At 48.4% G+C, this 26,646-nt stretch overlaps 1 protein-coding gene across 5 annotated transcripts in view; it reads right to left on the reverse strand.

Moving 5' to 3' along the window:
- LOC106901793 (chromosome unknown open reading frame, human C20orf196) overlaps positions 1-21,196 on the reverse strand; it is a 48,750-nt gene extending 27,554 nt beyond the window's left edge. The window contains exons 1-5 of one of the 5 annotated variants that reach the window (XM_014964787.1): positions 20,752-21,014; positions 20,425-20,494; positions 19,901-20,060; positions 19,658-19,772; positions 16,926-17,095 (exon numbers count right to left, since the gene is read on the reverse strand). In XM_014964787.1, the coding sequence (XP_014820273.1) occupies positions 16,926-17,095; positions 19,658-19,752 (265 nt within the window). In that variant the 5' untranslated portion in view covers positions 19,753-19,772; positions 19,901-20,060; positions 20,425-20,494; positions 20,752-21,014. Of the gene's footprint in view, positions 1-16,925; positions 17,096-19,657; positions 19,773-19,900; positions 20,061-20,313; positions 21,015-21,121 lie in introns of those variants that run through there. The other 4 variants (XM_014964786.1, XM_014964785.1, XM_014964784.1 and 1 more) reach the window with 4 other exon arrangements.
- Positions 21,197-26,646: the final 5,450 nt, after the last annotated feature.

Below are 26,646 nucleotides of genomic sequence, written 5' to 3' on the forward strand. Positions count from 1 at the left end.
TGTAGCCTCAGCAGTTGCACACCAATGAGCTCAGTAAAGTAAACCAGAGGAACAGGGAAAAGAATTGCAGCCTGAATTAAGACACACAGAGAACTAGTTTAAGTCCAGCGCCAGATTCTCTGCTTATGTCATTTATTCTTGTCATAGGTGCCTGAGCTGGAAGGCTTTAGGAGCATTTCCTCTGGACCCACGTGGTGCGGTGCACGCCAAGCGTTACAGAGGGGAAGCAAGAAGACATGGAGAGCAGCGTGTGACTGCGAAGGTGGGGACTAAATAACTACACAGAACATAAGGAAAAAAAAAAACTCCACAATGTGATTGCAGAGAGCAGCCAGAAGATGGTAATGTCTGTCCAGGCAGCAGCACTATGTCCTCCCTCCTCACACAGCCATGGAGCATCCCCTGCAATGCTCCAGGCACTGGATCCACTGTAAGCTCTGCCCAGGAAACTGTCCATCCCTGCCCACAGCCTCCTGCTCAGTTCTTACTCCAAATTGGCCATGGCAGAGTTGCGTAGGAACAAGCTGCATCCTCTCACAGCAGTAAGTCTGGCCTCTGCACTAAGTGGAGTCCTGGGAGCACAGCAAGGAATACAACCTCTCACTTCAACAGCACCGGCGTCCTTTTTTCCCTCCTTCTCCCTGCCACCAGCCACAGAGGATTCCTCGAGATGTGTTTCTCTGCTGCCAACTCCTAGCAGCTTCAAAGAAGCTTCAAAGTCAGCAAATAAATTCAGAAGCAGTAAGAGACCAGGGCAGACGTTTCTCATTTTCCCTCTTTGCACTTCAATGACAAGCCTAAGTGCAGAGCCTTTCGGATCCAATAAAGCCTGGGTCGTTTTTCCAGCACACAGTCACGCTGCACGTCTGAGAAAAGGTTTGAATGATAGAGAGAAATGTGGAGTGAAAGCCCCCCAGTGAAAAGGAGAAAGTCAGGCTGCGCATAAATGATCACTGGTGTAACACATGCCCAGAAGAGGCTGAACTTCACACTAAGAACTGAGGCCTCTCAGGGTCCTCAAGGAGTTTTGTGTAACAGGACAGATGGATCTGACAAATTGCAGGGCAAACCCTCTACTTTTAGAATCACACCAGGAAAAAAAAAAAAAAAAAAGAGTAAAAATCTTGCTAATAGCTTAACAAAGAAACATCCTTCATTACTGTATAGGTTCACTGCTTAGGCCATGCAGACACTTCAGAGAGGCTCATTTCCCTTATCTCCGTGACATTCAGACACACTGGAGAGATACTGGTATTTCAGCACACAGTGCTCTGGCACATGTTGCTTACATAAGCCATCCCTGTAAACTGGTAATAAAAGAACATTCCCTGATTATTTATTTATGCAGCTCCAGGGGGTCTGTTTGCTATCTCAGCAGTAACGATGATGAATTACATAAAAGCACCCTCAGAGTGGGAGGAACAGTCATGTACAAACATGGTACAACATGTGGCACGATGCAAACCGCTGTCTTTCAGGCACCAGAAGGTAAAGCTTCTACAGCTCCCTGAAAGGAGGGTGTAGCCAGGGGGGGATGGTCTCTTCTCCCAAGGAACAGGCCATAGGACAAGAGGAAATGGCCTCAAGTTGTGCCAGGGGAGGTTTAGGATGGATATTGGGAAAAATTTCTTCACTGCAAGGGTTATCAGGCTTTGGAAGAGCTGCCCGGGGAAGTGATGGAGTTGCCATCCCTGGAGGTATTGAAAAGCTGGGCAGACGTGGTGCTGAGGGACATGGGTTGGTGGTGGGCTTGGCAGGGTTAGGTTAATGCTTGGACTTGATGATCTTAATGGTCCCTTCCAACCTCGACGATTCCACGATTCTCAGTGCAAGCAGCGAGACTGGGTGCCGGGCAGGTGAAACATGCATCCACCAGAGGCAAACACTTGAGAAAACCAAGCAGAAATGAAAGCCACTGCCAGCAAATCAGCATATTTAAAAGAACAAGCAGGGAAACAAGAGTTTTTAAAGAGACTTGAGGAGTGACATTTCGTATTTACGCATTCTATCCCCTGAGTACCAAACCACCCTCTAAACTCCAAACCCTGCTCACAGCCGGGCTGGAGGCTCTACGCTCCAGAGCACCTGATGAAATGTTTGAAGCCAAGGTTCCCTGGGAGCCCTGCAGCATTGTCACCCAGGTTTTTTTTCTCGGGTAGAGCTGCATTTCAGACTGACACACCTATACTGCTGCCCCACACACCTGAGCTAACCTGGGTGACCCACACAGGGCCGTGCTATGAAAGAAAGACGGTGGCAGGCTGGCACAGGGTGGCCTCAGCGTGGCTTACCAGGCAACTCACCCTTTTCTGTCCAAGTCAGACATCCTTCCTGGTTTGAATTGGGATTTTAAGCCATTGTCACAGATCTTTACCACCCACACACAAGGGATGCCGCCGACAAGCGGAGGCACCAAGGCAGACTCTCCAGACAGCAGGGACCAGTGATGCTGGTTTTACATAGCAAAGTTATCACAGTCATTTTGTGTTTTGCCACTTGCTGGCTGCTCAACACACATTATTACGTCTGGGGTCATGTTTGCAGTATCTGTGCTACAACAAAACCATAATGACAAGCTGCAAAGAGCAGCTTCATCATACAAGAAAGGAACCAGCATCTTGGGAGCTTCACACAAAAGAATTTAGCACTAATGAAAAGATGCTATGAATAAATATCCAGGTAGCAGGAACCTTACACACCTCCACAGCTTTCCCCAGTTATTTCAATTATTTAAGGATCCATGGCATGCATATTCATTTTTCTTCAAGAAAAAATAAAGTATTTTGTGGAGATGCTTCAGCTGTACAGCAGTTCTCGCAATCCAAAGTGACTGGAAACACCAGCACATTTCACAGCTGCTCTTACCGTATATTGTACTTAATTATAAAATGCATACCCTGGCTTATGGCCCACAGGATGGCTTTGGAGCTGCTCCTCTCAGCTGTTAAGGAAAACTGGAGCTACACTGAAATTGTTTCCCACAAAAGGTGCTTCTCTTCCTTAAAAGCAGAACTGGAAATGGGACCAGTCTAACCTGGACACCCTGCAGCAGGGTCTGCAGGAGCTGGAGTCCAATCCCTCTGTGGTCTTTGCCCCCCGTGTAACTCTCATCTCTGTGAATCTTTCGACACAAACTGCTTACATGATTTTAAAGTTAAAAATACATCCTAGAGGCTTTGTTTTCTTCTTTATAAAAAAAGAAAACCAAGCCTTTTTCTCTACAGTAGTAGAGAAAGTGAACTTATTTCAAACACAGAGCACTCAGTGCTCAGACATACACTGAAATCTAGTTTCATACTATCTTGTTTAGACACTTACCAGTGCCAAAAACTGGACCAAACTTTTACAGGCAGGCAGTGCTGCGACAAGGGCAGGAGCACTTGCTGGATTTCCCATCAGAAAGAAGAGGTGAAGGGAAGCAGACACTCGGTATGCTGTGGGGAGGGGGCAGCTCCCAGTCCTGCACCATCTCCCAGACCTTCTCTCAGGTGTCTCAGCCTCTGTCCCTCAGATCAGGGGGAAATCCTGTCACAGCTTTGGTGCTATAAAGAAGGATGAGTTTATGAAACCCTCTCCTACAGGTCTCTGAATAGAGATTCTCAAAGCTGGGAAACAGCACAGCAGAGAAGAAAGTCTCTCTTCCTGCAGCACGGCCTTTCTCCAGACTCTGCAAAGAAGCCTGAATTAAAAATGACGTTGGCGTCCTCCTGCTGCACACAAGTGGCACCCAAAGTCACTGATACATCAGGAGAGCAGAGGACATTTTCCCAGCCCTCTGTGCTTTGCTTGGTGAAATGCTTTTGGGATGCCTGGATCCAAAAAAAATGGACACACTAATCAACAGCCACTTCCCAACGGTAAGAAGCACAGCTATGGAAAGTTATCTAGGAATTCCGCATATAAAAACATAACTTGTCTGAAAAAGAGGCAATGGACTGCAGTTAAAATGGTAGGCCAAGATGACAGGCAAAGATGGAATGCTGCCCAGCTCCCACACACGTGTAAAATCTTCTCTCCATCACTGCCATTGCTATCCATCTTCCCATACCCTTCCAGCCCCACGGTTACATCAGGGATTGTTCCTAAAGCTTCTCAGCTTCGAAATAATGGCAAAATAAATCAAAATCTATTAGCTGGAAATTAAACAACAAAATGGATTTTGCACAGGATTCCTGGCCTCTCCCTCTACCTCAGAGAGATTTTAATTTCCTGTTTCCCTTTCCTGAATCCTACACTTTTATTCAACCCTTATCCTTTCTATTGGCACTTGAGCACCCTTGCACAGAGCCACAGTAGTCAGGCAGGGAAGCAGAGTCAGGCAGGGAAGCAGCTGAGGGTCTCTGCAAGAGAAGCGTGGAAGGACACCCAAACCAATCTACAAAACTGGTATCATGGGCATTAATACATTCTGGAGTCATGCTCCTGAAGGACTAGACAAGGAATGATACTTAATTGCTGACATATTGTTCTGGGCCATGGTTTCCATGCTGGTTTCCCAAGAGACACACCGGATGCCATACAGACCTGTTAACATAGCCTTTCCCTGAAGATTCTGGAGCCCAACTAAAGACAATTTACAGACAAATTTGTTTCAGACAGAAGCTTGGTGTGGTGACAGCAGCCATCTCGAGTGAACCTTTGTTTTACAGGGAACTATTAAGGTCAGCAAACACACTGCTCCCTCCAGCAGCATCAGTTGACTATCAACATCTGGCATCCAGTTGCTCCAGGCCAGATCCACTTCCACGGATGACTCCAAGAGGTGAGGAAAAGAGCTGATGTTTTAGAGAAACTGAGTAGGGCTACAAGAGATGGCTTCAAGCACAGAAGAAACTTCACACTACATACATGATAAAACCTATTTACAGAACCGGGAAGCCCATGGAAGCCCCCTTTAAGGTGGAACCCAAAGCAAGGATCAGCTTTTCAGCCACGTCTGCACTGTTATTTTGCAGCTTTACGGAGCCAGTAGCATCTGGCTACCCAAAGACACCCCCACGCCAACCTGGTATCAATCTGTATCTTGGTCAATAAGAATTCTTTAGGTCTGTTCTTGTATTACCTTAGAAATTCTTATTTGTCCCCATAATATTTAATGGCATCGTGGTGGTTACAAATGATGGCTGAAAGACACAGGCTTTACAGAGTCTGAACTTGTCTATCATTCCTCTATAAAACACCTATTTGAATGGTTTCTGCTCCAAACCTTCCATTTTCCGTCTCAAAGGAGCCCACACCTGCACTTCAGAGGATAGAAAATGATTCATAAGGAGTTGAACAAAGTCTTGTTCTCTGTCATTTATTTACAGGATTTAATTCCTCCTTATTTAAACAGCTAACGCTCCCTAACTGGCCTGGTTAAGATAAAACAGCATCGGCGTTGAGAATGTACAAAAGTGCCTTGCAGCCACCTTAGGAACAAGTGCCATAATGACATTACTGCAGCCTGAATTAGATTAGGTCACAGCAACGGACAAACACCGATAGCTACGACGACAGAAATAAAAGCCCAGGTTGGAACGACAGTTCAGATAAATATAAGGCAGAAATGGCCCCTAGGGACTCTCCTAGCAGAGCCACGGGGCGAGAGGAGATTAAAAGACCCCAGTCCCAGCGGGAGGCACAGCTCTGCCCACCTACTGCAGGTCCCACTGCCTGGCACGGATGTGGCAGGGCTGTGTGCCAGCAAGTGATTTTCACTGAATTTTTAGAGTTGGAAGGGATCACAGAGATCATCTAGTCCAACTCCCCTGCTGAAGCAGGACCACCCAGAGCTTGTCAGAGCATGTTACTCAGGAGCATCCAGGCGGGTCTTGAAAATCTCCAAAGAAGGGGACTCCACACCCTCCCTGGGCAGCCTGTTCCAGGGCTCTGCCACCCTCACCGTGAAGAAGTTCTTCCTCATATTCAAGTGGAACCCTTTATGTTCCAACTTGTGCCCGTTACCCCTCGTCCTCTCACTGGCAACTACTGAAAAGAGTCTGGCTCCCTCCTCCCTCAGCCCGCCCTTGAGATGCTTGTAGGCATTAAGGTCTCCCCTCAGCCTTCTCTTCTCCAGACTAAAGAGTCCCAGCTCTCTCAGCCTCTCCTCATAAGGGAGATGCTCCAATCCTTGAATCACCTTTGTAGCCCTTCGCTGGACTCTTTCCAGTAGTTCCCTGTCCCTCTTGAACTGGGGAGCCCAGAACTGGATGCAGGATTCCAGTTGTGGCCTCACCAGTGCAGAGCAGAGGGGGAGAATGACTTCCCTTGACCTGCTGGCCACACTCTTCCCTACGCAGCCCAGGATTCCATTGGCCTTCCTGGCCACAAGAGCACACTGCTTGCTCATTGTCATTTTGCTGTCCACCAGGACCCCCAGATCCTTTTCTTCAGAGCTTGTCTCCAGTAGGTCTATGCCTAACCTGTATTGATGCCTAAGATTCTTCTTGAACTAGGCCCTTCTCACACCAGACAACTGGTAAAAGATTAATGAGACCTAAAATAGATACATATTGTTTGCATATGCCATGTGTGCACATTTTAGAGCTTTATGATACTCTACAGCTAACAGCCAGGCTGCTGCCGTCAGTTTAAAAGTAAAGCATTTCGTAGTCGGTCATGTCCAGTAGATGGAGCTTTAAGAAAAGCTACAAATGTATTTGTTACAGTAATGAAATTAGCTATATGGCATCTTGAAAGCAGGTGTGAGCTTTTGTGCAGCCTCCTTTTTGAAATGCATGCCAATGATGGTTTGTTATCATGACCTTTTATACGGATACGCAGATTCCCCTACACGCAGTAAATCCCTGCACTGGCTGCTGAAGTAGGATCACGTTTATTTTGCTGAACCTGACTCATCGCCCTGTCTGACCTTTGTAAATCACTAAAACACTGTCTTCACATTTTAGTTTTGCCATTTCAAGTCTAAGCCAAACCCTTGAGCCGTATAACCAGGAATGGCCAGAAAACCACCTTGGAAAATACAAGCACAGCAAACATCAAAGGCAGAGCAAACATTTTATTGAAAACTGGGCCATCAGGGTTTTGGAAGCAAAGCCAATAAAAACCATGAAGTTTCCTGAAATAAAAGTCCAGCAGTAACAGTTGATTTAGGGATCATGTTGAACACTAAGCAAACAGCACAGTGTGGGAGGACGGCATTTAGGATTTCTAGTCTTTAATTACAGGCTGACGGAGTAAATATTTCCGTGCTGTTTCGAGGACCATCTACTGAAAGGTCTTTCTACTTTTTGGGACCGGGTTACCCTGAATCCCCAGCAGGCAGGTGGCTGTATGTGGACAATGGAGACATGTGGGGGAAAAAAAACCACCACGATTTAGCACAGAACAGGAGACAAGGCAGTGAAAGTGCAAAAGCAAGAAATATTACAAGGGAAGGTAAGAACAGAACAAAGCATGTGAACAGACTGCAGTGAGTGAAAATACCAGGAAAAGAGCAAAAGACAACTTTGACATCCTCGCAGGGATCCTAGCCTTGTATTACTTAAGTAGCAAGAGATCTTTCAAGAGAGGACCTTTTTGAGAGCATAGCTCAGTGCCCAGCAAGGGAAGACTTCCCTTCTTCTACTACAGGTACAAAATTGGGGGGAAAAGAGAGAAAAAGAAATAAATCTAGAAGAACAATGCACTAAGAACTAAAAGCAAGGACAGACTGCCCTCAGCTGTGTCACAGACACCACACTGTGCACAGGTTTTGTCCTCACATCTCTAAAAGATCAGGGACAAGCTGGAAGGGACACACAGAAACACAGTCTAAAGCTGCCTGAAGTCTCGGAATGGCTTTTCTTTGAGATAAAAATAAAGCACACCATGTTTCTTTAGCCTGGAAAAAATACAAGAGGGAGACTGTGTATGATGTCTGTAAGACCACAAATGGCTTGGAGAAAGAAACAACAGTGATCATACACTGTTTCTTGGCCTGCAGGAACTCAGGAGATTTGAGGCACCAAAGGAAGCAAAAGATGCAAAACAGAGCCAGTGGCTCCCCACAGTCCCACTCCCACATCGAGAGAGACAGAGAGGTCCAGAAGCACTTAGACAAATTCCTGGAAGGATCATTCATCAGGAGCTAGTGACACAGGGATATGCCATCTGTGGCTCCTCCACCAGAAGTCCTGGAACCTAAAGGCTGACAGGGATGGGATCAGTTCTGTTTGTCCTGCTCTTAAATATCACCAGTACCTGCTGCTGAAGACAAAATACCACTCAAGCAGACATCACTGACCCACTTTGGGCATTCTCATACCACCCTGTCCTGTGTTTTCTTCTCTGGAGATGCTTCCTGTTGTATTGTGTGTCAATAAAGAACTGACAAAACTGCTGAAATCCTCATTTGCATGAGGCCTCGTCAATCAGACCCTGACACACATTTTTGCACACAGGAAAACAAAAGCCTCCCTAAAAATCTGTTATCAATGTAAGGGATCAGCAGCATCCATTCGGTTCATGAGCCTTGCTACCTGTAAGCACATTTTGGCAACTCAGTATCCAGGCTCTAGATCACATAGTGCACCACAGCAACTCTGCTTCAAGTTCACAATGTACAGACTTTAGGTCTAAAATGGAAAACAACCTAAAGAGTTATGAGCTACCTCAGAAACACAACTTGTTCTCAATGATGAATGGGACAAATGTGTTCTCTGATTCATGGCTTAACGGTTCCACTTGGAGTATTTACTGTTCCTTGCTCTGAACTTTGTTTCACCTTCTATGACCCAACAAGGAGATGCTTCCTTCAGAAGTTTAAAATGTCAGGTCTTTGTACCAGGTCAGGCACGTACAAAGTGCTGCTGAGCTTTGTTAGCCCAGAAGGCAGCTGGAGACTTCCCTGTCCTCTGCACAGTAGGTAACTGTGGGGCACAGAACAATCGCTGCCCCATGGAGGTAATGTGAGCAAGAGGCACAGAGACCATGGGTACAAGGAGCAGAGCCCACAGCAGCCAAGAGCCAGGTCCAGGGTCACAGAGCAGTCACCGTGACTGATTTAACCTGATGAACTTCAATAAAGGCAAGTGTAGGGTGATGGACCTGGGGAGAAATAACCCCTGCACCAGTACAGGTTGGGGGTGACCTGCTGGAGAGCAGCTCTGAGGAGAAAGACCTGGGAGTCCTGGTGGAAAACAGGATGCTCATGAGCCAGCAATGGGCCCTTGTGGCCAAGAAGGCCAAGGGCATCCTGGGAGGCATCAGGAAGAGTGTGACCCACAGGTCAAGAGAGGTCATCCTGCCCCTCTGCTCTGCCCTGGGGAAGCCCCATCTGGAGCACTGGGTCCAGTTCTTGGCTGCCCAGTTCAAGGACAGGGAACTGCTGGAGAGGGTACAGCAGAGGGCTACAAAGATGATGAGGAGCCTGGAGCATCTCATGAGGAGAGGCTGAGGGACTGGGGTCTTTGGAGTGTGGAGAAGAGAAGGCTGAGCGGGGATCTGATCAATGCTTATAAATACTTAAAGGGAGGGTGTCGAGGATGGGGACGGTCTTTTTTTCAGTGGTGCCCAGTGACAGGACAAGAGGAAATGGGCACAAACTTGAGTATAAGAAGTTCCACCTAAACATGAGGAGGAATTCACTCTGAGCAGAAGATGGAACTCAAAACAAGTCAATACGAAGCCTTAGCCCACAGCACCCAGTGGCACCGCACAGTTGTCCCCCGGCACCTCCGAGAGCCAAACTCCTGGGCTTTTCCTTTACACACAGGACTCCAGAATTCCAACAACTTGAGAGCTTAAGTGCAACTCCTGGTCTTTGTTACTGAAGAGCATTTCCTCTGGACTTGATTGCTAATTTTTAATGGTTTAGTACAAACTGTTCATCTTCACAGAACACAGAGGTACTCAGAAGCATTAAAGTCTAAAAGGCATGTCACATGTCTCAGTTCTTTCCCTTACTGATGTCAGCATGGTGCTCTAATTCTCCTTAAAATAGGATTAGTATTCTTCCTCAGAGTGTGAAAGATAAAGCACTGTCTTTTTATCTTCCAAGATTTATTTTTGGCTGGATGCTTTACGTAACACATTGCTGAAAAATTAATTCACAAAAGATGTAAGACCTTCAGCGACTCAAGGGTGCTGAGTGCTTTATTTTTTGAGTCATGCGGTTTCCTTTTATGTAAGGCAGCGTGAATTCCACCCTGCAGCATCATTCCATATTCAACACAACTGGGCCACAAAGCGATGCTTGGGAAGTTAATGCTGCCAAACTCACCAGAGACACGTCGTTACCCAACCCAAGGGCCTGCCCATCACATTGGTGGAGCTGCATAAATTCAAGTCCACTTGAGCCCACAACATCTACACAAAACTATTAGGATCTGAAACATTTCACCTTTTTCTTCCCCTTTTGAAAAGACTGAAGTATTAAGGAAAATCTAATATTTGAGAGTGTACTTGGTTAGAAATCATCAATAAAAAATAACAAAACATGTTCACTTGAAAATAGGTGCTTCTTTGCTTTTGGTAAGCTAAACAAATCACCCACCTTGACAAATAACTGGATGTTTGCACCAGTATCACGGATAAAACATAAAGTTGCTAAAACCAGAACTTTTGGAAAGGCTAAAAAAGTGACAGTTGCACCCAAAAAAAAGCATGATACAACCAAGCTTTAAAGACACTTCATTTACATAAGAAAAATCAGATCCCAGCAGGGCTGTGATAGTGAGAGACAGAAGTAGGAAGGCTCTTCCCAGACAAAACCAAACACTTCACCAACAGGCAACATGAGCCACCTTATGCCAAGATCTCTGCAGCAAACAACGTGCCACCAACCCTCCTAAGAAGTGTTCCCACACCAGCCTTGGGGACTGTTTAGCACCATTTCTCAAGAGCAGTGAAGTGACACGGGCCTGAGCTCGACCCAGCCACTTACATCCCTGCCACTGGCTGAAGCAAAAAATAAACCCCTATTCCTCTAAGTTCCAAGCGTGCAAGGCTGGCAGCGTCGGAAACAGGTAACACTGCTCACTAGAGGGCAGCAGGAAACAAACCAAAAATCATTAAAAATCCAATACTTCACAAAATAGGGGCTGTGATCTTCAGCAAGTCCAAGGTAGTTATGCACGGGTCATCTGCCTAAAAAAACCCATTAATTCCGACGATGTTCGAGCTCACAGTTCAAAGTGAAGAAGGTTTGGAGGTGGGAGAGCACGTTAACTCCCTGCATTCAAAGGAGACTCTTTGTAACAGCACAAGGTATCTTTGCACAGCACCCTCCCCTTCATCTAACTCATTCAGAGTTAGGTTGATGGTTGGACTAGATCTTGAAGGACCCTTCCAACCTAGATGATTCTATCTCCACATGAAGCCAAGAAGTAAAGTATTCTTTGGGCAATCGGTAGCATTTTGGTAAAAGGGAGACTATCAGAAGTTTCTGTATCTAACCACAGCAGCCAGGAGTGCAAGCACAAGCCCTTCTTAACTCAGTTTTGGCTCAGTCTGAAAGTGATTTACAATTCCTGTTTTGGATTTACAAACTTAACACAGACCTCTTAAATGAGAATATACATAAAAGTCTTTAGCTTTGAGGTTGCCTTCAGCATGGCCAGACAAAAAGGCAGTTTGAGAATTCTGCAATTCTGGTAGCAGTGGTAGCTCAGACAGCCAATCTGTAACTCCTGTACCAAGCAATGAATGAATACATTGAGTTCTGAACTGAACCGAATCATCAAGTTTCCTGCTGAATGTTTACTGCTGACAGGAGAAGTACAGCCTGCTCCTTCCGTTTTCAGCTTCTACGTCAGCCCTTGTGTACAATCCCCACACAGAAAAAAGTGCAAACCACGCCAGACTCTTCAGTAAACACAACCCACTTCTGCAAAAGCGATTAAGCAACTCTTGACAGGCAAGTGGACGTGATAAACAGGAGAGGGCATTTAAGGACGAATCAGAACACATGCACCAACGTTAACGTGACTTCTGAGTTGCTAATAAAAGACTCAACAACCCACTGCAAAAGCAGGCATGTGAATTCATTGGGGATGTGTAGCATTTTTTCCAGAGGAATCCCGGGCGCCCATAGAACTGTCAGCTGTGCTACCAGGTTGGAAACCTCTGCTTTGTTTGACACACATGCTTGGTTAATTGAAAACCCAGGAAGCAACTACAACAGCCCAAAAATCACAACAGCTTTTATTTTTAAACGGGGCTAATCTTGCAATCAGGTGTCTTCTTGGCTTCAGACACAATTTCAGCTTCAGACACAATTTCAGCAACAGTGCCATGGCCCAGACTCACTGATTTGCCAGGGAGGCTCCAGTGAAACAGTTCTTCTCCATTTCCACCAAGCCCCCAACACTTGTTCCAACCAGACCATTCTTGAAGGAAGCCTTAAAAAACCACGACCGATCAAAAAGAATCTCCAGCCTGGCTCCTTGCATGGGAAAAGCCATGGAAAAGCTCCAACACTGCTTTTTCCACAAGCCACCATTCTGGAAAGGCTGTAACCCCATATTAAAGACAGGACACGTTGCAGACGGCTGTGTCTTGGCGAATGACTCTGTTGCTGTCAGGAAGAGCAGCTGTCCCCATCTCATCCACACAGATACTCACGTGGCTGCCCAGCAAGCAGGGCCAACTCCCTGAGCCAACTCCTCACGTGGCACTCGAGTACCAGCACTAAGGATGGAGCAGGAATTAGAAGCACGGTCAGGGGCTCCGGCTGCAGGAGAGAGGTCAGGGCAGTCCATGGAAAACAACCAAAGGTAAACCTGGCCTCAAATTTGTAGCAAATTGCAGGAATTGAAGTAGTGCTTTTGGCGAGGCAATTAAATGTTGAACACCTCTATCCCCCAAATTGGCTTTTTTTTTTTGTTTTCTTAAAGCTAGCCAGATTTTAGATACACACAGCCTGTCCAACCACAGTTTTCCTGCTCCGCCCAGTCTCTCCAGCATTACCCTTCCTCTCCTACTGTCATCCTTCCTCTATTGTCTCTGTTCCTGTGAGAAAACACATGAACATTTTCCATGTATCTTCCCCTTCCACTGGGTGACCCTGTCTACCCATCTCTTCTTCCTAAGGACACAAGCTTTTTAACTACTTCTTACAAAGAAATAAGTGCTCCAGAGAGAGGCTACAGGAGGAAGGAGGAGACCTGTTCCTCCAGGATGGCTGGTCCCAGGGAGCAGGAGGGGGCTGAGGGCTGCAGACAGGCAGGTTCCCAGGCAGGGGGCCACGGCTGAGGTCTCACAGGGTGTCCCAAAGCCTGGCAGCATCACTGGCAAACCCAGCATGAGCAGAGCCCAGGACCCTGCCTGCACCACACCCGTAGACAAGCCTCTAACCCTTTTTTAGGCTGCAATTTTTCCAGGCAAAGACTATGTTTCCACTGTCCCTGGTATGCTCTGGTTCAGTGCCCTGCAAGAAAAAGGAATGCCGCCAGGGACTTATTTCATTGTAAACAACATTTACTAGCTGCCTTTCAAATATTAATACAAATAATTTCAGGCTTCCCACACACACCTCTGAGCGCTGCCAAGTTAGAGCTTTCGCTGGCAACTTTTCTTCATCCAGAGGAACTGGGGAGGTGCTGCTGCAGCATTGTGCTAGTGAGTGACAGATCAGAAACACTATAAACAATGCATTTTTTGTATTATTCTTTTCCAGTATGGGGTAAAAAGGAAAAAAAAATAAAAAGAAGCATATTGAAAAGTTCACTGATCCAATTTCATTTTCTCAGCCTATTACTGCTTAAACACTTGAACCCTTTATGACAATAAGCCAAGAGCAGGCATGTGCAGGAGCAAACCCTCACTCCTGTACAAATCCTAAAACCAGCCATTTACACCTAACTTAGACATTTAGTAGTGTTCCCACAGGACTACTGGTTTCTTCCCTAGGGATGCCTGCTTCCCTAAGGCCCTGTTTTCATGGCTAATGGGCACTATCTTCTGCTATTACAAGTGACGGAGCATCTCTAGACTAATAAGACCTATTACAAGTGACTCAGGCACTAGGAATACCTCCACATCCATTTCCGACCCCTGGGGCTGGGACGGCACGATATTCTAGTCAGTCTCAGTCCAGTGCACGTGAGAGGTGTCAGAAAACTCAGCCTGTCCTGTCAGTCCGCTCCTTTCCTAAGGAAGCTGTTGCATTCCCAGAGACCTAATGGGCTTTTGGAAACCCTTTTGAATCACCAAGGAAGATCGTCACCCCTAATAAAAATTTCTCAAGTTGGATGAGAAGGCTCATCATCCATCCCGCCCAAGCCCCAGGATGCAATCTCTGGCTCATCCTGCAGGCTGGAGCCACCCCCACTCTCCTAATTTACTTTGTGTCACAGGAGAAGTTCACAATGTTTCATGAGGAAACAAACAAGCCAAGGAGGTTCCTTTCCCAAGATATTCTTGACAGAACTTGCTCATGCAGGAACATTTGACAGGGGCAGACTGTTTTAAAAACCATAGTCATAGAATCGTCAAGGTTGGAAGAGGACCTTTAAGATGATGGAGTCCAACCGCTAACCCAGCAGTGCCAAGCCCACCACTAACCCATGTCCCTCAGCACCACATCTACATGTCTTTTAAATACCTCCATGGGTGGTGACTCCACAACTTCCCGGGGCAGCCTCTTCCAATGCCTGACAACCCTTGCAGTGAAGAAATTTTTCCCAATATCCATCCTAAACCTCCCCTGGCGCAACCCGAGGCTCCCTGTTCCTCGGGAGAAGAGAACAACCACCCCTGGCTACACCCTCCTTCCGGGTAGAGAGCAAGAAGGTCTCCCCCTCAGCCTCCTTTTCTCCAGGCTGAACACCCCCAGTCCATCCTCTCACCTTTTCTGCCACTCTGACTAAACTCAAGGGATTAGAAAGCTGAAGTTGTCTCAAAACAGAGTTTTGAGTATACAAACATGTGAGTTTGTATATTGGTTTGATACTGGTTGGATATTGGTTTTGATATTGGTTTGATAAGGAGAAAGAGATGCTCCAAGTATGAACAGTGTCCAACATGATACTTGGTTATTTCACTCCCGGTTAAGGGAGTAAGGGTAAGGAACGTTTCACAGCGTGCAACCCGCAATTATTGCAAAGTGGATTTAGCTGCAAGGGGTCTCTAAAACAAGCAATGAAGGAGAGGGTGCATAGGCCTGATCTGCCCTCCTCAGCATACCTGGAATCCCTGCTGACACCAGCAGGTGTTGAAGACAGCAAGGAGGCCAGACCCGGCCTCTCAGCATGCCTTGGTGCTGAGCTTTAGCTATGTCTTCCACGTGTGCGCTGTAAAGGACTTGCCCAATGCCGTCATCTGGGTTTAGAGCTGACTGTCTTCATTTCCACATGTGTCACCGTGGCTGTGCCTCAGACCAGTCTTAGGACTGCTGAGCGGTCATTCGTGCATCCCAGCCACGACAGCAATCAACCCCAGTTGCCCCAGGCCACACTAAATGGCATTTGAGCAATTAAGCCGCTCTACCAACGTTGCAGGAACTGCCTCACAGCTCCCAGAGTTTCTTCATACCTGCTACATGGGGCTTGTGAAACCTGAGCAGACAAATGCCTTCCATCCTGTCTCACTGTCAGAGGAACTTCCCCATCCTCCTCCCCCATCACAGCGGAAAAGGCTTGCTCAGGACATTCCTCGCCGTGGTGGTCACCACTCTTATGCACAAAAAATAAAGGAAAACCTCAAACCAGATACGCTATTCCTCTAATGCAATATGGATCATGGGATGTGATATGGATCTCAGTTTGAAGTAGAGGTTACGGTAGAAGATTTTCATCAGTAGTAATGTAAGACACGTGACTTCCTGGTCTGCACAGGAAAATCAAAGCAAGGATTGGTATCTACTCTTTGCAGATTTCATGGCAGTTCTGGACGTACCACCATTAGAGGTGAAGACAACTGCATAGTCAAGTCGTCAGCATCAACAGGGCTAGATTAGTTTGGTAGGTCCTGTTAGCATATCTGTTTAGCATAGAAAATACTGGAGTTCCCACTGAAAAAACTCACACACCTAATTCCAAGGTGACCTCTTGGAGCTAGGCCAAAGTAAACCACACAGTGTCAGAGGCAGAAAAAGAGCCAAACTCTACTTTTAAAATACTTAAGACTCCAAAACAACCAGAAACGTCAGCAGTGGCGTTTCACCTGCTCAGGCACCTTGACAAACCATCTCCACACGTTATCTGCTGATCAGATTTTATTCCCCCCCAATATTAATTACTACAACCTTCAGCTCAGCCAGTACGAATACGTGGCACGAAGTGTCACTGCACCAGTGCATTTCGATTTCACGCTTCTTGCCATATATTCACACTGACAGGGCTGAGGGGTGCAGTGGTCAGAATGTGCCCACTATCCCTTGATCTTCACAGACACGCCACTACTGCTGAGAATCCGGAGCAGGGGCTGACCTAAAACGCTGCACTTGCAGGAATCAGTCCTTCTTCAAGCGAGGGAATTGCTGTCTCCCAAGAGCTGAACTGAAGCAGTTCTCATCACACTCATGTCAACAGCACAAGCAAACATTCACTGTGGCAATTTCAAAGTAAAGTGCTACAGAGGCCCCATCCTGAGCTCATGAGTGGAAGACAAACGATGAGCACGTGAAGAACACAAGGAAAAGATGAAAAACTTTTCCTACTGACTACGGTAATTCGAGACAGTGTTTCCCACTGATACCTGGAGGATTGCTCTGTTGCTTAGGTCAAGTAACTCTCTTCCTCTGAGAAGACAGTAAACGTGAAGAAAAAGTGTTGTCAAAACACTAGCAGCTGACAGTATCCTCTGTGCTCCTCTCCTGTGTCTCATCGACCCTCAGTTCACACTGTGTCAAGCTGGAACCAACTGTAGTTCTAGTGAACTGCTTTAAGACAAAGCAGATGCTGTCACAGTTACAGGCTGCTGTCAGGCAAATGACACCCTGCCTAAAGGGGTAACGTACAGGCTAAAGAAAGCACATGTGGAGAGGGAGAAGCTGTCGTTACCTGCGGGCGGAGAGGGAAAAGTATCCACAGAACAAAAAAGCTCCTCGCTGTTTTCAGAGCTGCGTGGAGGCAGAAAGTGCTCCGCCAGGTCACAAACTGAAGGCAGGTCCAACGTGCTGCTCTCCTCCCAGCGATGACTTGGGGATGGCTCTTTTCCTTCCACAATCCCACTGGAGAGACATAAACACAACAGAGCCAGGGTTTTAGAGCACAAAAAATCCAAGAGGAATTCAACACAGACAACCTGGCATTTTTGCACTACTTTATGAGCTGAGAGAAGCTGTTCTAGCATATTGGTACTTCATTTAAGAAAATAAGGGTGAATTTAAATATATAAAGGAAGAACGACCACAAAACCCACAGACAACAGCCCTCAGCCCTAAGTAGGAGCCCACAACAAATCTGGCTTTCCTAGAGGCTTCCCAGAAGTACAGATTCAGACCCTAATACTAGAAAGCTGTGGAGTATATTCACTTCAAGGTATATTATGTGTGCAATTTCAAAGGAAACATGTTGTTCAGGGTCCCTTCCCTTTCCCACTGATGCCTCTAGATGTCACAAGTTAAACCCATCCTTCCTGGCTCTGTTCATGAAATTTATCACGCCTACCAGCAGAAGGAAAGAATATCTTAGAACTTAAACCACCTCAACCCCACAGGGATAGCAAGGATTTCCTGGTGTGGAGACCCCAGGGCAGCTGTGTTGTATACCCTGTGCACAGCACTTCGGAAAGCTGTAGCTGAAACATCCACACATCCCAACACCCTTCTCTTGAGCTTCCTGAACCAGTCCACTGCAGCAGAGGGCAGGAACATGTGGCTGGGTGGAGAGCAGGGCAGGGCAGGTGCCATCTAACTCCACACCAGGAGCCATAGTGGATGGGCAATTCTTTTGGAGAGGATAAAACTAAAGCATTCCACTCCAGCAGCTCCCAGCACAGCCACACAAGTGCCTGGGGCAGCAGAGGAGTGGAAGGCAAAAAGCTGGTGGGGCAGGAGCTCACAGAATGACAAACATAGAGGAGTGAGTAGGAATCCTTGGGCCAAAGCGTGCTTAGCAATAACTCAGTAAGAGGGGCTCTCTGTAGACCTCAAGGGAAGACACTTGCAAGGAAAGATGGAGAAGAGCCCCACACACCCTCAGTTTCCACTTGCCACCTCAGTCACCAGCATTTGGCCACCCTGCACAACCCCTTGTGAGGCTGCTGAGACTAATAGTACAGGCTCTGAGCAGAGCACTGTCGTACTCCAGCTCACACTTCTGGAAACACCAGAGGAGGAATTGACTCAGTCCTTACTGCCATAAGGACTTTCAGGCAGGAGCTTCACTTAAAACACCCACTGAGCACTGATGATGAGATTGAGCAGGGTAAATGTGAGCAGACATCATGTTTTTTTCCGCTCACTCAAGTAACAGATGATGCTTTTCATAAAAGAAAAAAAAAAAAAGGGGACGGAACAAGAGTGTTTCTCATGAAATCTGAATTTAGTTCCTAGCAGTTAACAGAGATTCCAGGAGATTTTGTGCAAGTTTCTTCCTTCATCTGTTTTGTTTACTTATATGCAATTAAAAAAGCAGATTGTGACTATCTGCTCTGCCCCCTCCACCAGCTGTATCCTTCTGCTCTTTTGGTAAAGAGTGATAGGACAGAGGAACCAGACCCAGTGGTCAGGCAATGGCGTGGGACCCTGCAGGCTCAAATTTATTTCCTCTTCCATAAAATGAAGAGGGCAACACACTCTTATCTCAGGGGTGCTGTCAGTGTTACAGCTGCAAGGGCCAAAGAAATCCCTAGAAGAGATTAGTACTGAAAAATGAAGTAAATATTCCCATGCAGATTCTTTTTAAAAAACCCAAACATTCCTTAGGTGCTTCTGTGTTGAGTAGACTTGTAGCTAAGATGCACCTCTGACCTTTGCAGAATGCTGACTCACTAACAACCAAAGTGGAGATTTTGGCTGCGATACTGGAGGAGACCAGCTGCCTTGCCTTGGAAGGGCGAACAAGGTCAGTGCATTCACAGGGTTTCCAGGAAAAACAGAGGAAAAGGTTAAAAACAAAACAAAGCCTACAACCCTCTGATCCCCAACAGTCGCTTCACAGAGGGAAGCTTCTCCTCCATTGCTCTTCATGTCCCAAAACACAGACGATCTGTGCATAAGGAACACAAGAGAAGGAGTAACTTTCCTCAAATACTGCTTTCACGATTTGTGCTACTTTTTAAGTATGTGAATATTTTAGAAACAAAACTGCTTATTTCAGTTCTTGGTCTGGAAAAAAAAACCACCACCAAAACCCCAACCAACCCTACCCCTCCAAGGGCAAGCAGGAGATTACAGCATGAGGAGCTGCTGCTCTGGTACCACAGCAGCTTAAAGCTGTCATTGACATGGGCTGCTGCGATCCTGGCCGTTGCTGCCAGCTGCCTGTGCCAGACTCTTTCCTCATACTGCCACGACAGGGCTAACAACATGTGCAGCCATGTGATGATGAGGTTCAGATAAAACAAATCACCTTATTTAAAAAAAAGTTTCCCTTTGGATCAGCTCCCTCTAGTCCTGCAACAACTTCAGAGTGCGGTTTGACCATGCAAGGCAGTGTTAAGTCAAGGCTACAGCAGTTCTACTCCCAAAACTAATGGAGAGAGTTGTTTGTGAGGATAAGGAAGACCTCAGCTCAGCCCTGCACCTTTAGGCGTGTGGAAGAGACACACTATTACGTCAGTGTCCTACCTGGGAGCAGCACTGACAGACAAGCAGTCCCCTTGGACAGAGCCCGGGAGCAAACAGCCTGTCACTGCTTCAGGATCCCCTCCTTCTTCCTTCATGGTTTGTCAATCCCAGCTCACTGGAATGAAACAAACAAGCTGGTTACATGCTTCGCATCAGCTGATCGGGCTGAGGGACGGTGTGCCCTTTCAAAGCACATATGCCTGCTGATGTCAACAGTCAGTCATCACATGTAACTTTTCTCACCGAGAAAATTTTTTTCTAGGAATCAGAAACAGCACATCTAGTAATGCCCTTCAATCTTTCGACAGCGAGGGAGACCTCCTGGGAAGGGGTCGGCACGCTCTAGACATAATGCCAGGATTTTCTTTACAAGAAGCTGCCAGATGGGCTGTTTATTCAAAACCTATAAAGAAGAGAAGTGAATTACAGCTGGCATCCTTCCCTCCCTCCTGGGGAGGAGCAAGTATTTCCCCAACAGGTTTATCCAGCGGTGCTTTGACGCTAACACTGACCAAACCTCGACGAGGAAATGTGGTTTAAGAGAGGCCACGTAACCCAGCGCGTGGAGCAAGCCACGGGCCCACAAAATCCCGATCCTGTTTCCCACCCCCTGCCGTTACTTCATCATTTCCAGTGAGCAATCAGGACAAACTTACTTTCAAGAGGAAACTGGAATTCCCTCCGGGCCACCCTGCTAGCGGGAATTTCCCGGACTGAGGGACACCGAGGGTCCTGCACAGACAGGGCAGGAGGTGCCATGGCCTTACCCGGCTCTGCTGCTTCTGGAGGCCGCAGAAGGGCTCCTCTTCTTCCGATCTCCTTTCTTTCCCCCTTGTCCTGCAGGCAGACACGCGTTATTTCAACAACTGCTCCTTCTTTGGCAGTGAAAGGAAAGAACAACACAGGGGAGCTCCCCCCGCCCCAAAGGCAGGACCCACCCGGGGCCTCCTTATGGCTGCCGCCTCCCCCCTCCCCAACCCCGCACTGCCCGAGGAGAAAATCAGGCTGCAGCTCCCCACAGAGAGCAAAACACGGTGGAGGGGAGTAAGGGGAAAGCCAAAAGCACAGCAGGGCTGCCCCGGGCCAGGCCGTACCCCCACAGTCCCCCCTCAGCTCATGCTGCCGGGCGGGAGAGGCCGGCCCCCCCCGGCACTGAGGCCGGCCGCCATGTCGGCAAAGGGCGAGGTGAAGCCGGGGGAGCCATCTTGGCTGCGGGCAGGCGTGGCCGGAGGGGCCCCGGGCACGGAAGGGTCCCGGGCACGGCAATGCGGGGCAGGACCGGGGGTACGGGCGAAGCCGGCCCTGAGAAGGGTCAGGGCGGCACCGGCAAAGGCGGCACCTGCGGCCGGGGAGAGCCTGAGGGCGGACGGGCGGCGGGTCCGCCCCTGGCTGGGGGCGGCTGGGCCGGGGCGGCGGGCGGATTTCGTGAATGGGGGAAAGAGCAAAGAGGAGAGAAATACACACAGAGAAATAAGAGGCGGAGAGGGAGTCACAGCTGTTTCCTGTAGGGTTTTCCTCGGAACGCGTTTAACTCTGGCTGGGCGGAGCATGGCTGGAGGGCAGCCCTGAGGAGAAGGTCTTGGGGGGGTTGATGGATGAGAAGCTCAACACGAGCCAGCAACGTGCCCTGGCAGCCCAGAAACCAACCCCATCCTGGGCTGTATCCCCAGCAGCGTGGCCAGCAGGGCCAGGGGGGGATTCTGCCCCTCTGCTCCGCTCTGGGGAGACACCCCCCCAGTGCTGCCTCCAGCTCTGGGGCCACCACCAGCAGAAGGACATGGAGCTGTTGGAGCGGGGCCAGAGGAGGCCACCAAGATGCTGTGAGGGCTGGAGAACCTCTGCTGTGAGGGGGGGCTGAGAGAGTTGGGGGCGTTCAGCCTGGAGAAGAGAAGGCTCCAGGGAGCCCTTGGAGCCCCTTCCAGTCCCTCAAGGGGCCCTGGATCAGGGAGGGGAGCCATGGGAGGAGGGGGAAGGGTTTGACCCTGCAAGAGGGGAGATGGAGCTGAGATGTGGGGAAGAACTTGTTTGGTGTGAGGGTGGTGAGAGCCTGGCCCAGGTTGCCCCGAGAAGCTGTGGCTGCCCCATCCCTGGAGGGGTTCAAGGGCAGGTTGGAGGGGGCTTGGAGCAACTTGGTCTGGTGGGAGGTGTCCCTGCCCAGGGCAGGGGGTGGGATGGGATGGTCTTTAAGGTCCCTTCCAGCTCTAACCATTTTGTGATTCTATGAACTCAGTTTTAATTCTCTGGATTCAGAGGGGAGGGGTGTTGGTACAGCAGCCCCTCTCCTGGGTGAGGCGAGGCAGCAGCAGCACCATCCCACGCCTCCAACTTGGGTTTCTGTCTCAGCAGGCAGAAGATTGGGTTGTTCTATGCCACCACTGTACAAGCCCTGACCCATGGTGCGGTCTGGAAAAGCCCTGAGGGGTGGTGAGTGTAGGGCACGTGGGGTCCACAGGGTGGAAATACCATAGTGGGGCCTGGCGGGAGAAACAAACACAATTCTCACCCAGGATGTAAGGAGCTGGGTGGGCTGTGAGTCCTCCTTCCAGGGCTTACAAAGCCCATCTACACGAATTCCTATGGAGGTCAGGGGAGGCGGGGGTCAGTCTCATCTCCCAAGTCACAGGAGACAGGACAAGGGGAAATGGCCTCAAGTTGCGCCAGGGCAGGTTTAGATTGGATATTAGGAAACATTTCTTCACGGAAAGGGTTATCAAGCATTGGAATGGGCTGCCCAGGGAAGTGGTTGAGGCACCATCCCTGAAGGTGTTCAAAAGATGGGTTGACATGGTCCTCAAGAATATGGTTTAGTGGGGCGGTGTTTTTTTTTGTTGGTTTTTTTTTATGTCAGAGTTAGGCTGATGGTTGGACTAGACAATCTTTAAGGTCCCTTTCAACCTAGACGATTCTATGATTCTATGAAACAGGAGAGCAGTCGTTTGCTGCTGCGCTCTCCCACATGGCACCGAGGAGTTTAACAGGCAGGACGGGTAGAAGCATCACACACCCTGCTGGGAAATGGGACACAAAACCCCTTCAGCACCGGGCACGATTGCCTTCTGCTGCCACCACCACGGCAGGCGTGGTGACAGGGACCCCTGACAGTGGCAGCCACAGGGGAGTGACACCGACATCCCGACCCTCTAGTGGGGGTGCAGCAAAGTGCCCCCAGCCACACGCCGGATGCTTTGCCAGCAAAGAGAATATATTGCAGTGCTGCCTGACAGAGCGTGCATGGCACAGCCGGGCATCCCAGGACACAGCCAGGCACCCTGGGACACCGCCGCTGGCAGAGGTCAGGGAGCAGCCCCTCGTATTGTCCCTGCAGGCAGTCAGGGAGGGAAGGTGCCAGCCAGCCTGGGAGAGCTGGCCGTGCTTCCTGGCACGCGTGCTGCCAGCGAGACTGGGAAGGAGCTGGTAGTTTTTTCCGAGAGCCTTTGGACTTGCAAAGCCATGGTCACAAACTAGTGTTTAGAAGGAAATCGTTAAGAGGGAAAAAAAAAACCAACTTTGAAGTCCCATGGTTGCCAAGAGGGTTTTTGGTTTACTCCCAGGTGAGTTGGCTCAAGCCAGGGAACGTTCCCTCAGGGAGAGCCTTTAAGTCTGCTTTTCAGGCACAGCGGCTGCAACTCTGGCCTGCACAGGGAAGTGTGTGGCCAGGAGGTGGAGGGAGGTCATTGTCCCCCTCTACTCGGCACTGGTGAGGCCAAAACTGGAATCCTGCGTCCAGTTCTGGGCTCCCCAGTTCAAGAGAGACAGGGAACTACTGGAAAGAGTCCAGCGAAGGGCAACAAAGATGATTCAAGGATTGGAGCATCTCCCTTATGAAGAAAGACTGAGAGAGCTGGGACTCTTTAGTCTGGAGAAGAGAAGGCTGAGGGGAGACCTTATTAATGCTGACAAGTACCTAAAGGGTGGGTTGAAGGAGGATGGAGCCAGACTCTTTTCAGTGGTTCCCAGTGACAGGACGAGGGGCAATGGGCACAAGCTGGAACATGGGAAGTTCTATTCAAATACGAGGAGGAACTTCTTTGGGGTGAGGGTGGCAGAGCCCTGGCAGAGGCTGCCCAGGGAGGGTGTGGAGTCCCCTTCTCTGGAGATCTTCAAGCCCTGCCTGGATGCTCCTGAGTGATGTGCTCTGGGCAGCCCTGCTTTGGCAGGGGAGTTGGGCTGGATGATCTCTAGAGGTCCCTTCCAACTCTGACAATTCCATGAACTCTACCTTACGCTCACAGCCTCCCTTGAGGCAAATCTGTGCTGTTGGGGCCACCGTGTGAGCAGCAATGAAAGCCCAGGCTGTGATAACCCCAGACACTGCCCTAGTGCCAGGCTACCTCTTGCCTGTCCCCAAGATCTAACCATCCCTCTGGGGAGTGGGACGGCCCCTTTTTTTTATGATCTGGAAGGCAGCATTCCAGCACTTCATTTCCTTGCAGGGAATGGGGCTGGAGCTGAGCTGGGGAGCACAAAGCATTGGCGGATCTGCCTTATTTAGCTATGGAGCACATACATACAATATTACAGCATCCAGAAACCAGCTGGCTCTGTGATCTCACCTCGCTGCACCATCCCGGGTCTCTGCCATCAGAAAAGCTCTGGCAGTAGGGAACTCAGTAGGTATTGCTGGCTCTGGAAAAAACAAGGAGCTCCAGCAAACAGAACTAACAAGGAAGCTGTAGTGCTTATTAACAAACATCCACGGCTTACCAGCTTCTATTTGTCATCTTTGGTGGACAACCAAATCTTTGAACTCAACTTTGATTTCCCTCCTCTCTCTCACCGAAAGGGAGGGGTCCTGCGCCCTGCTGATAGAGCTGTGCTCCCCCCTGCTCCCCCTGCCATTGGAATTTACAGGCTTTACCTTTACTCCTTCTGGACCACGTTATCAGTAAAAAGATTACATTTGCCTACAGTATTTAGGGTAAGACTGTTAAGTGCACGCTATGCTCCTTTTTATCAGTGTGCTAATGTTGGCGTGTGATAAAACTACGCCAGCAGCCGTGCCTGCTGTTGGTTGAAGCGGAAGGCACACGCAAGCCAGGAAACACAGAATTAAACCCCACACTTGACATTTAGCAAAGATGAAAGTACTGAGAGTCACGCACGGGGAAAAGGAAATGCACTTTCTGACTATTGCAGCTCTGTCACAATGTGGGTTTTGAGAGCGTTGACTGTCTCGGGGCCAGAGTCGTAAGCGGTACAATTTAATGCCATTGGAGCTAATGTGTGTCTGCTGACTTACCATCTTAAAAACTTAATATGTAACATGAAGAAAAATGTCTGTCTTCACAAACAGCAGAACTAGCAAGTTCATGTCTTTTCAGCCCTTTCCGGGGAGCGACTCCGTCTGCTCACTTCCTTCTTTCACAACAGCTAGAAGTGAATTTAGTAGGTGAAAACAGAACAACAGTTGAATAGCAGGAAGTGCCCGGGGCAGAAGGGAGGCTAAGGAGGCACGAACATGGTTGGTTTTCTCACTGTTGAATTATACAAAGATTGTTCTGTCGTTTAACAGAAATGATTAAGCCAAAGTTTGTAGTCTGTATACTTTTAGAATTTTGAGTTCATTTCTTTACAATGAACTAGCTTGTTCTCAAAACTGAAAGCAAGAAAGAATATCAGTATATTTAAATCTATTATTTGTCTATTTTACTTCCCAGCTCTGCAGAATCTTACTAAAGTGGATGGAGGGTCAGGTTGTGCTGGATTCCCATTCTGAAGTGCCCCTCAGGCCCTGCAGACAGTGCTTTAGTGGCCATAGCTCTGGCAAAGTCTCTTGCAGTTGCTGCAGGAATGAGTGTTTTCAGGCTTCAAGCAAGACAGTCTAAGAATCAGCCCTTCAAACCCATGAGGTGAGAAACTGCAACCAGCAACTCATCGCCCCTTTCAGACCAGTAAGGTTTGCTGGTGGTACTGCAAATAGCACAGGGCAGAGGAAGGCTGGAAGAAGAGCTCCTTTCCGCCACTCCATCGAAGGTAAGACACCTGGCATTCTCAAGTAACTGCTCTCACATTCACCGATAGCCGTGTCCTTCGTGCACACCACAGTACAGCCTGCAGAGCCAAGAGGCAGAAAAGCTGCATCACCACAGCTGGCACACAAGGAGCATCTCCAAGGTCCAGGCGTATTATCCATCTGATTCCTACCAAGGCCAGACTGGGGTTATTCCGGCATATATAGAAAAATATACTTGAATATATTCAAGAATATACTTGCTTACCTGGGAAAAAACCCAAACCATACCTGTACAACCCCAAACTAAAAGGTTTGGTTGCCCTAAAACTCATTGATTGATCCAGCTGTGTTAGTTGATCAAATGAAGGGTACTACCAGTCCCCTCAGATTTGCTGTAGTCAAGTTTCTGGGACCGCATAAAAGGTCATTGTGTGGTTCATGTTTTGCCACACCAAAGGCAATTATTCAAACCAGCAAACTTCCCTCTAAAGGGTCATTTCCACTTAAACTGAAATACTGTTCCTTGCCATCACTATCTCCAAGCAGTGATAACTGCAGGACTAATGCCTGGCAGAGTTTGGACTGAACTATGACAGAGCACTTGCTGCTGATTCAGGTTCCCGATGAACGCTGAGGTCAATGGATAAGCAATCTTCCTTGTTTTTCTCATGCATAGTTAAGCCAGGAACTACAAAGTTACCCCAGCCCCATAACCTGTGCTCCGGTAACTGCACTTCTCTTCCAGACAGGTTAAGGTTACCAACAGCAGGCAGTCTCTGCATGACAAAAAGTGGGTCAGCCAGGCATCTGAAAAATTCTTAGCCGTCTCTTCCCTGGCCATAAGACAAGTAATGCTTTTTGCTCCTTCAGTAACTAGGAGTTCAAGCCTTTTGCTTGCTGTAATCAACACCCTAAGCCTAGGAAGTTTCAAAGGCTGAATGTTATTCCTGTTGTACCTCAAGCCAGTAAATTGATGACTTTCCACCCCCCCCCCCCACCCCGCGTCCATTCTCCGTCGTTACGGCAGCACCACGCT

This window comes from Calidris pugnax, unplaced genomic scaffold (genome assembly GCF_001431845.1).
Source record: "Calidris pugnax isolate Ruff unplaced genomic scaffold, ASM143184v1 scaffold219, whole genome shotgun sequence".
Lineage (NCBI taxonomy): Eukaryota > Metazoa > Chordata > Aves > Charadriiformes > Scolopacidae > Calidris > Calidris pugnax.